Source organism: Mesitornis unicolor, unplaced genomic scaffold (genome assembly GCF_000695765.1).
Source record: "Mesitornis unicolor isolate BGI_N332 unplaced genomic scaffold, ASM69576v1 scaffold23527, whole genome shotgun sequence".
Lineage (NCBI taxonomy): Eukaryota > Metazoa > Chordata > Aves > Mesitornithiformes > Mesitornithidae > Mesitornis > Mesitornis unicolor.
Genome location: NW_010198755.1, coordinates 177042 through 187009, shown reverse-complemented (window position 1 = coordinate 187009; position 9968 = coordinate 177042). Strand labels below are relative to the sequence as shown.

Below are 9968 nucleotides of genomic sequence, written 5' to 3'. Positions count from 1 at the left end.
CATGGAAACCTTGGCCCCGCCGCCCCGCCTCACGCCAGCACCCGATTGTAGGTCACCGATGGCCACGCTGGTCCAAGCAGCCTCCAACGGGGCAAAGCGGCTCTCCGCCACCCAGACCTGGGCTGAAAAAGCTGCAAAGGGGTGAGAGGTTGATCCCTTCCCACCCCCATTCCTGATGCATCCCCAGTGCAGGGTTAGGGATGCCCGAGCATCCTCTGCCCGGCAGCATCCTCACCTTCTCAGTCCAGCCTAGGGGTGTCGTGGGGTGCCTGGCCATGGGGTGCAGCAGCAGCAGCAGGAGGGCAGCACCCCACAACTGGGCACTGCTGGTCCTTCCCCTCCTGCGCTCCCTTCCCAGCATGAGTCCCCTGAATGCTCCATTTGAAGCTAATTCCGGCTGAAATCTGGTTTGCTTTCCAACGTTGCTGCTTTAAATTGGAGAGATTGACCTTGTAGCAGGAGGTGACATGCAGATGCACATCAGCAGCCCGTCAGAGCGGGCGGCGGGGGCTGGGGGGGCTGCGGAGCCGCCTCGGGGACAGGCCAACTATTTTATGAGTAATTTAATATCTGGAACAGAGACTTTTCATTCCCAGAGATCTGCTGGGGAAAGAAAGAGCCTTTCTGCAGCCCTGCAAAGGCTGTTCCTCATAAGAAGGCAGAGCAGAAAAAAAAGGGCTGGGACTTAACCCCTTGGTGTCCAGCCCAGATCAGAGCCTCTGCAGCTCCGGTCCCTGCAGAGGCACCAGGAGAAGCGGGAGTTCCCTGTGCAGATGGAAGTGGGACACAAGCCAGGCGGTGCTGCTCCAGGGAAAGAAGCACTTGCTCCTTCCCATTCAAATTCAAATCCAAGCTTGCGTGAGGATGGGGAAAACAAGTTTATGGGAAGCCCTGAGGTTAGATTTGGGATAGGAGGAGTTGTCTGAACTCCCCCTCTCAGACTGATTCCTTTTACTACACAGGACTCCCACAGAGGTTGTGTCCTGGTTTTTCTGGGATAGAATCAGAGAATCCCTTTTCTTTTCAGGAAAGCTGCATTTCTGAGGAGACCTCGGCACTGGATGTAGTGGAAAACAAAGTTGATCAGACACTTTGTTTCAGCTTGCCTACAGCACTGGTATGCAGTTGCCTTAGTGATCAAGGTCCTTAGCAGTTTAGAGATTAGTCAGGTGCAGAAGCTGAAGGGAGCAAAAGCTGGGGGCTTTCGGGGAAGCAGACCAAGCTGGCCAACAGAATTATTCTGTACCATAAACATCGCATTCACTATAATTTGGGGAGTTTATTGACGACACCCTCTCTTTCCTCGAAGCTTGGAATTACCAGAGAGTCTCATCCATCATTCCACTCCCAAGTGCTCCCACTCCACCAATTGTGACCGTCACGTTTTCACCAGAGCTGTTATGCTTGCAGTGTTTATTTCTCTTATCTAACACTCACTGCTGGGAGTGCACAGCCAACAACTGCTATGTGAGCTGAGTATAGCTTTCTGTGTTTTATTATCATTGTTTCTATTGTTATTACTACAATGTTATTATTACTAATTTAGTTTTATTTCAATCATTAAACTGTTTTTATCTCAACCCATGGGTGTTCTGACCATTCTCCTCTGATGCTCTCCCGCAGTCCAGCAGGGAGGGGGGGCGTGAGCGAGCGGCTGTGTGGTGTTTAGCTGCCTGCTGGGTTAAAACACAACAGGTTGCAACCAGTCCCATCCTCCAGCGGAGCCAGTGCTGCCAGGGGATCTTGCTCGGGATGGTTTAGGAAGGGCTCTTCCTTGGGTAGCAGGTACTGGGAACTGAGTGGGCTCATCACAAATGGACGAACACCTTCACAAGTGTCATGGTGTTTGCTAGCAATGTTAGACCATTGTTGTGGATCCAACATCCCTGGCTCAATCTTACTGACACACAGCACGAACGTGCTTTGATGTTTCCAACTTCACTTCCCACGCATGTTGATAGGCACCTAGAATGCTCCACCACATCAGATCTTGCCGGCGTCCTGCTTACACCTGGACTGGAGCTTTGGCACAGAGAAGATGTCCAAAAAACCCAGCTAGATGGTGCAGGGGAGACCTCTGTATGATATTCTTTCTATGTCCCTTGAAATAGGAAGATTTTATTTTAAAATCCCATCAACTCTCTACCAGTGCCTTTGCACATCAGTGGTTTTACTCCAGTTGAACTTTGGACCAAACCAGTGCCTGGTTGCAAGGAATCCCCTGAAAGTGACCTTAACACTTGCAACTGTTCAGTGTCGCTGGACACCTTCATGTGGTAGGTGATGGGACAGGGTGACTGGGTGGCATGACTGCTCTGTCCCGCTCTGCTGACTAGCTCCGTGTGACCTCCAGCACTGAGAGACCAAAGCATCCCAGGGCTGCTTATCTGCAGCTTGGCAAAACACACACAACCCTGAAACCCCTGCTCTGAAGCCACCTCGAAACACCACTCGCCTCAACTTCTACCAGAGCCTCTGGGTACATCCCAGATGTTTGTGGAGGCCTGATGCCACAGACGAGGGTCACAGCACCACCTGGTGAAGCTCTAGGGCTTAGCTCTGGCTTGGTCGTGAGCAGGTTCTGCTGCTCCAGTTTCATCTGCGGTGCCATTAAATTAAAAATCGAAAGGGAGAGAAGAGAGGCAGAAGATGCTTGTCAAGAGCAGAGAGCACCCACAGAGCAGCGAGGATGTGAACAGAGCATGGGTGCACAGCGTGAGCATGCACAGCGCAGTGCAAGCGAGCACAGGGATCGCACACGCAGGGCAGAGCGAGCCTGCACAGAGCGCTGGCACAGCTCCATCAGGCCCCAGGTGAGAGCAAAACCTGCAGATCTATTCAATGAGTGCAGATTGAAGTTTGGTGGGTGACAAGCACTTTTGAGTAAGATGTAACGGATTAACTTAAGGTGCAGATTGGGGGTTTTCCTGTGAGACAGTGAATGTGGAGCTTCCCTTGTCCTGCATTTTCACCACCAGGCTGCACCTGACCCTGCACAGGTTTCTCTCCAGCTCTCCTGTTAATGGTTTCATTGTTCCAAGACTGCTTTGTTCTACATGGAATAATTAATTTCATAGCATTGTGCAGGACAGGGGAGGTTTGGCGTGGCATTGCTGGGTGCTGGCCAAGGCCCACAGGGGAAAGCACTGCCCTGTGCAGCTCTGTTTTCCAGCTGTGTGAGCACAGTAAGCTGCACTGCAGAGACAGTCGGTACCTGCACTGCCCTCTGACCCTCTCCAGGTACAGCCAAGAGCCCAGAAACCCTTTGGCTTGTGCTGGTGTTAGGTCAGATGTTAGCTTTAAAAATAAAAACAGCTCAACTCCAGAGGGGTCCTGACAAGGACCTTTTCAAAAGTCCAAAATTATTATATCAATTACTCAGAAAGGCAGAAACCTTAACCTTGCTGTCCACCAGTATCCCAGGTCCCCTCCTGCAAAGCTTCCTCCTGCCTGTCCTATTGCATGGGGTTATCCCATGCCAGAGGAAGGGCTTTGCATTTGTCTGCGTTAAATGTCAGTCAGGTCCTGCCAGCTCATTTCTCCAGTCTGTCAAGGCTCTCTGAATGACAGCCCTGCCCTCCAGTGAACTGACTGCTCCTCGGTTTGGTGTCTCCGCAGTTTGCTGAGGGTTCAGGAGACTTAGCTGGTGTACAGTAAGGGTCAAATATGTGCTGTTCCCCTCCATTTCCCCAATGACCTGATTTTATTTGGGATGCTGCATCTTCAGCTGCAAAATGGCATGAGCGTTGCAGCTGCATTTTAAAAGCAGCCCCGTGCTCCTGCAAAGGGAGAGCTTTGGGATGCAACGCCGACTTTCTGACAGAAGGCTGAGATCTGGGGACCGGGGTGGCTGCATTCCTGGGGACAGGAGCCACAGATTTTGCTGGGGAAAAGACCAAGCGGTGCGGCGGCAAGGACGAGGCATTAAAGCAGGGCTGCAAGAGGAGGCTCTGATCCTGTCCGGTGCCTTCTCCCCGACTTTATGGGCAAGATAGAGCCTCACCTCACGCTTCTTCCCGCTCCCTGCGAGCTTTGCCTTGCAGCCCCGGGGCCGAGGATGCCCCGCTGGCAGGGAGGGCTGGTCCGGTCTCCAGTGCCATCTGCCGGCAAATCATCCCGGAGCCACCGAGCCGGCTGCCGCCTGCGCTGGGCAGGGAGGGCTGTGAGGCCCTGGCTCGTCCATATCCCACCCCTCCCACCCCCCAAGACCATTTATCATAATCCCCTTCATCCAGCCCCTTTCAAATCCTAGACCCCACAAGAATTCTCCTCTTCTATGTCCTGAGGACACCACGTACACCCCCATGGGCTTCACAACCCACAGCTGCCATGGCTGGGCTGAGGGCTGCAGGCAACCCACCCACCCAGGTACAATGCTGTACCTCATGGGGGTCTTCAGCTCTTATTCATCTGGAGGTCTTCGGGTCCATCGTCTCTATTATTAATAAGGACATCTCTGCAACGCCTTGGCTGTGCTGTAGGACTTGCACGTGTGGGTCCTCTGCTGGGGTTATGGCGTGCTCTGGACCACGCTCAGCTGCACTGGGGCATAGCCATTTGCCCCACACCTCTTCCATCACAGCATCAAGCCCTGGCTTCCCCACTTACCCTGGGCTCATCTTGTCACAAGATTTGACAACCTTCTGTGGGTATCACTGTCACCTCTACCCCCCAAAAAAGGTCTATGAGAGGTTGGTGTCCCCAGATCCTACCAGCCTCAGGACTCTCCAGTACAGCACCATCTCCCCACCTACCAGTGGCCCAAATTTCCCCACTATGTTGTGTGTTCCACCCCCTTCTAGAGACCAGGCTTCCTCTCCATGTTTTCCTAACCCTGGGCTGGGACTTTCTCTCCGTGTCTCAGACTCAACGAGATCTGCAGCAGGAACTGCATGAATCATCTGGCTCTGCACAACAGTAATGAGGAGCTAATGAGCCTTGGAGGAGCTAATGAGCCAGGAGGCAGTGACCTGGGTATCTGAGTATTATTCAGGAGGAAGGAGGCAAATCCTAGGATTTGGAACCAGGAAGGAACCAGCAACATAAGGAGCTGTCATTTAATGTGCAAGATGGGCAGCAATGCGCTTAGGGCACCAAATCTGGAGCGAAGAGTCATTTCCAGGGGAGTCCTCAGCTCTGCAAGGGCCAGAAGGGCTGCAGAGAGACACCCTTGGTCTAGGGCTCGGGGAAGATGAGGAAGCCGGAGAAGATGCTGTCGGATCCTTCGATCCCCACCAGGGAGTTCTTCTCTGTTGGCTCCAGCCAGACAGACTCATTCACTGCCACGTTGAGGACCACGCCACCTGTGGTGACCTGGTAGCTGCTCTGCACGTAGTCGCAGAAGGTCACCACCTTCTCGCCCCTGCTGCCACCCCGGCCCTTTTTCACGTTGAGGCACAGGTTGGCCCTGGAGGTGACGTGGTAGGTGAAGTAGTAGATGCCCGGCACCCGGCAGATGAAGCGACCATACCGGTTCTCATAGTGGCCCTTCTCGTTGGTGATGATGCGGTCAAAGCGGATGGGCTGATCCCGCCGTGGGTAGGAGCTGAGGCTCCTGGCAGCAGAGAAGGCAGACTTGCGGGTGTCCTTGAAGTCACCAGAGTCCCCCTGAGGGCCTGGGGGTCCTATGGGACCTGGTAATCCCCTTGAACCCGGGGGGCCCCTGGGACCAATCTTCCCAGGGTATCCCGGCTCTCCTGGATCCCCTTTTTCCCCCATGTCTCCTTTGTGGTCCACCTGGCCAGGAGGACCTAGAAAGCAGGAGGAAGAGTTGTTGTTGCCACAGCCAAGCCCCATGGGTCTGCAGAGAGGGCACTGGGAAGGAAACCACCAGTACCGGTGCTGGGGTGCAGGTCAGCGGAGACCCCTGCCCATCCCCTTGCTCTCATGCAACCCCCTCCCCAGGTTCCTCAGAGTGCTTCAGTCTGTCCATCCCCTTCTGTCCCTAAGTGTCACCTCCACCTGATAATAGCCCAAAGGGACCAGTGGATAATGGATTGCTTTCCCAGGACCGTGCACCTGGCACTGCCTTTTCCTGCTCTCAGTATTCACAAGATGACGCTTTCCCCGCCTGCAACCTCCTCCTTACCTTGCTCACCCTTCAGGCCTTTCACCCCATCTCTGCCATTGCTGCCAGGCCGTCCTGGTGACCCTGGGATGCCTGGGATGGTGCCATGGTTGTTGCAGAGTGTGGCACTTGCAAGCTGCCCTCCAACCAGGCAGATCACCACCACCCACACGGCCTGCATCTGCTGGAGCACAGAAAGGAGTCAGGGGCTCGCCTTGGGCAGTGGAGGGGTGGGGAGGGCACTCTATGCTGCTCTGGAGGACGATGACTGGAAGCATATCTGGGTAATACCATCAGGGAGGGAAAACATCCTGCTGCAGAGCCAAATCGCTGTCCTGATGGCCTTGGGGGGACCATCCCCTTTGGGCATGGGAGGACTTGTCAATCTCTTCCTATTCTTAAATTACCAGTGTACAAGTGCCCAGAGCTTCAGCCATATGAATATCTGCGGACTGGTTAGTGTGTCCTGGAGGTCTGATGTCCAGCCTGGCCCTGCTGCTGCCACAGGCAGTGCTGAAGTTCCCTGCTGCTCTGAGTGCCCACTGCTCCCTTGGAGGAGAAATTCTCCAACCCGTCTTAGGACCAGTACTATAGAGAAAAATCCTACAAGAAGAGCAGTTTCACCATCTGCCTTTGCTTTCCACCAGCCTATCTGAGGACAGGAGGACAGGAGCCTCTTAGGGCAGGACACCACCCCCAGGGCTCCTTTTACACTGATGCTTTGTCCCTGATCACCCCTCTGGGCGTTTGCCATCTCCCCTTTCCATCTCCCCCTTCCTTCCAATGGAGCAGGAGGGATTGGGGTCCCCTCAGGGATCTCCACCACCCCCAGCTCAGCAGCCCCATTTCTCTTCTGCCCCAAGCCACAGCAAAGTGCCAGCGATGTAAGGAGTCACTAGTGCGTGCTCCTACCTGCAGGGGGGAGCTGGGGCTCAGCCTTGCCGACGCCATTCTCTTACCTTGGACAACTCGTTACACAGGTGGCGAGATGGGGCAGGACACATCAGTGTCCTGCGTGGAAATGACCATGAGGAGAAGCAGAAGTTTGCTGGAAGAGTTATTGTGAAAGGGTCTGGGCCACATCCCTTTTTTATCTTTAGCTCCCAGCCTTTCTTCAGTGGCACTTTCATATCCGCCACAAATGCTGTCTGTCAGCTCAGCAGAACATGCTGACCTCCAGCAGCCCCTCAGGTGCACAGCTCTGGCCCCAGGGAGAAGAAGGATGTCCACTCTGTCCTGCATGGTCCCTGGGTCCTGCTCAGGTGTGCTTGCTATGGAGAACACTGCTGTGAGCTCCAGAGAAGTTTGGGACTGCAGAAATGTGCATGCACTTTGCTGGCCTCCCTCAGGCTTCTCTGCACATACCCGGCTCTGCTGGGAGGCACTGGCAAACCCAGAGGATGCCAGAGGGTTTCAGCATCCATCACCTTGAATTTGTTGTGGATGGGAAGTGATTTCACCCTGCAGCAAGAGCATTTTCAGTCCTACTTTCTGCTGATGGCATGCGGAGGTGAAACACAGGACGTTCAGGGCAGATAACCTTCTTTTCCACTATACTGTGCATGCCACAGGAGGAATCTCCATTGGATTTTGGTGGGCACTGTAGCCTCCACAGTCTCCTTTGGTCTGGCCCAGGGAAACCAGTGTACCCCATGCCCTGTCCCTGGTGAGGCTGGGACATTCTTAGGGTCCCCTCCCCCTGAAGATATGGTGATGAGGTTTGCTGTGTGGTGTGTGGCCCCCTGCAATGGAATTGGATCTGCTTGGAGGGGAAGGGAAGTGTCAGGGTCCCTCCTTGAGGAGTCTTGGTCCCCTCCTAGGTGAAGGCTGTGTGCATGGGCATGGGAACATCACCTTCCTGCAGTCAAGGATGCTGGGTGTCCCACCTCATCATGCAAATCTGGGGTTGTGAGAGGTGTGTGATGCTCGCTGATGCTGAGCACAGCTGAGCCAGCGAGGGCTCGGGGACATTCTCATGCCACACAGACATCCAGATGTCATGCACACATGCACGTGTGACCACCACATCCATCCGGCCACACAAGTTATTGAGGAAAAAACATTCTAGTCCAGGTGCTCTGGGGAAGGTTTTATTGACAATTTCCACAGCTGGGTCATGGCAAAGGTGCTGCTGCAAGCCTGCTCCAGGACACCTGGCTGTCCCTGGTGCAATCCAGGTGGGGAGGGGAGAGTTGCAGAGAGACCTCCGGCTCCAGCAGCAGGAGGTGATATGAGGCTATCAGAGTGTATGCACGTGGCAGTGCCAGCAGCACCCGGGGACTCGGCATCATCGCTTGGGGTGCAGATGCATCCAGACGTGCCCGGTGCCCCCATTCAGTGGCTGCCTGCACTTCATCCCCAGGCGAGGGGGTTGTGTCTGGCTGCTGGGGCTGACCCCCCTGCTGAGGCTTTCCCCACCCAGCAGAGAAACCTGCAGCACCAGCAGCAGCCTGGCAGTGAGCAGCAGCATTTGCAGGGCATGGTGAAGAGGTTGGTGTGCTGAGGTGGGGTCTGGTGGTTCTCTAGTCTGGGAAGAGCAGGAACCCCGAGAAGACGCTGTTGGAGTTGCCAATGCCCACCATGCCGTTGTAGTCGTTCACCTCCAGCCAAACCTGGTTCCCAGCACCCACGTGGAGGAGGACCCCACCGGAGCTGACCTGCATGGTGTTGGTCTTGTGGTCGCAGAAGCTGGCCATCTTGCTCCCGTTCTTGTACAGGATGGTGCAGAGGTTGGCTGTCAGAGAGCTGTGGAAGACGAAGTAGTAGAGGCCAGGGAGCTTGCAGGTGAACTTGCCCGTGGTGGTGTTGTAGTCGTGGTTGGTGTTGGTGATGACGTCATTGAACACCACTGGGACATTCTTTAAGGGGTGCTCGTTGGTTTGCCTCGTCACTGAAAATGCTGACTGGTGCATCTGCTTGTAGCTGCCCGGCTTACCTGGCTCCCCGACCATGCCCATCATCCCAGGGTCTCCAGGGGGACCAGGGGGACCGATGGGGCCAGTCTTGCCTGGCAAGCCAGGACTGCCAGGTTCCCCTTTCGTGCCCTTGGGCCCTCGTGTTGCAGAAGTGGCTGGGATGCCTGTAGGGTGGTGGGGAGTGAAAGGAAGTCAGTGTCAATGGCAGGATGTGGGGAGAGGCTTCTTCAGACCATTTCCTAGGGCAGGACAGAGCTGTTGCCTCTCTCCAGCCTCCTCTCCTCCTGTTCTGTCCACAGAGGATGGTCTCCACAGCCTGCAAACCAAGGCAGTCCAACCACTGAGCAGTCAGTGGCCCCCCTTCAAAAGCTTGTGTGGTTGCCCTCCTTGCTCACTCACCTGGCTCGCCTTTGGCTCCTTTCAGCCCATCCCGGCCATCCTTGCCTGGTGCACCTGGCATGCCTGGCAGGCCTGGAATCCCATAGCAGCTGTGAGGGGCATCTGCAGTCACAGTGGACCCCAAATTCAGGAGCAGAAGAGTGAGGGCCAGCTGGAGCTGCTCCCAGAAGCTCTGCCCCATTTTGGTGCTCTAGAGCATGGAAAGTGAAAGAAAGAGCTGAGCTGACCATGGGGCTCAGGAGGTGCTGTGCTAGGAGGCTGACTGCACCAGGTGCACCTGGTTGTGATGGCTGTGTCCTCAGCATGTCCCCCATACCAATCGCCTGGCGGTGGGGAGGTGGATATGTAGGGATGGACACTGGGCTCATCACCAACCCGAGGGCAGACCCTGATGGCACAAGCAAGGTTGGACTTTCAAGTCTGGATGAAGCCATGAGGTCCATGGCCAGCCCCAAGCTCTCCCAGCCCAGTGTCCTGAAACCCTGCAGATGCACACGCCGCTGCAGACCATTGCACCACACTGAGGGAGGCTGGAGCTCTCTGGCCCCAGCTGATCTCAACTCTCCTCCAGCAGCAGCCTGACTTTC

At 55.2% G+C, this 9968-nt stretch overlaps 2 protein-coding genes across 2 annotated transcripts; both read right to left on the bottom strand.

Annotated features, from left to right (window-relative positions):
- Positions 1-5175: 5175 nt before the first annotated feature.
- C1QB (complement component 1, q subcomponent, B chain) lies at positions 5176-6248 on the bottom strand. The gene is made up of 2 exons (XM_010189258.1): positions 6089-6248; positions 5176-5750 (listed from the first exon to the last, which is right to left on the bottom strand). Exons 1-2 carry the CDS (start codon positions 6246-6248, stop codon positions 5176-5178), a joined length of 735 nt encoding a protein of 244 aa, XP_010187560.1.
- A 2341-nt stretch (positions 6249-8589) lies between these two features.
- On the bottom strand, positions 8590-9562 carry C1QC (complement component 1, q subcomponent, C chain). Its single transcript, XM_010189255.1, has 2 exons — positions 9382-9562; positions 8590-9146 (listed from the first exon to the last, which is right to left on the bottom strand). Exons 1-2 carry the CDS (start codon positions 9560-9562, stop codon positions 8590-8592), a joined length of 738 nt encoding a protein of 245 aa, XP_010187557.1.
- Between the last annotated feature and the right edge of the window lie 406 nt (positions 9563-9968).

Excerpts from the sequence above, each read along its gene's own strand:
- C1QB (XM_010189258.1), bottom strand. The coding sequence starts at position 6,248 with ATGCAGGCCGTGTGGGTGGTGGTGATCTGCCTGGTTGGAGGGCAGCTT. Across the intron at positions 5,751-6,088 it reads AGGCCTGAAGGGTGAGCAAG|GTCCTCCTGGCCAGGTGGAC; the intron begins GTAAGGAGGAGG and ends CCTGCTTTCTAG.
- C1QC (XM_010189255.1), bottom strand. The coding sequence starts at position 9,562 with ATGGGGCAGAGCTTCTGGGAGCAGCTCCAGCTGGCCCTCACTCTTCTG. Across the intron at positions 9,147-9,381 it reads AGGAGCCAAAGGCGAGCCAG|GCATCCCAGCCACTTCTGCA; the intron begins GTGAGTGAGCAA and ends ACCACCCTACAG.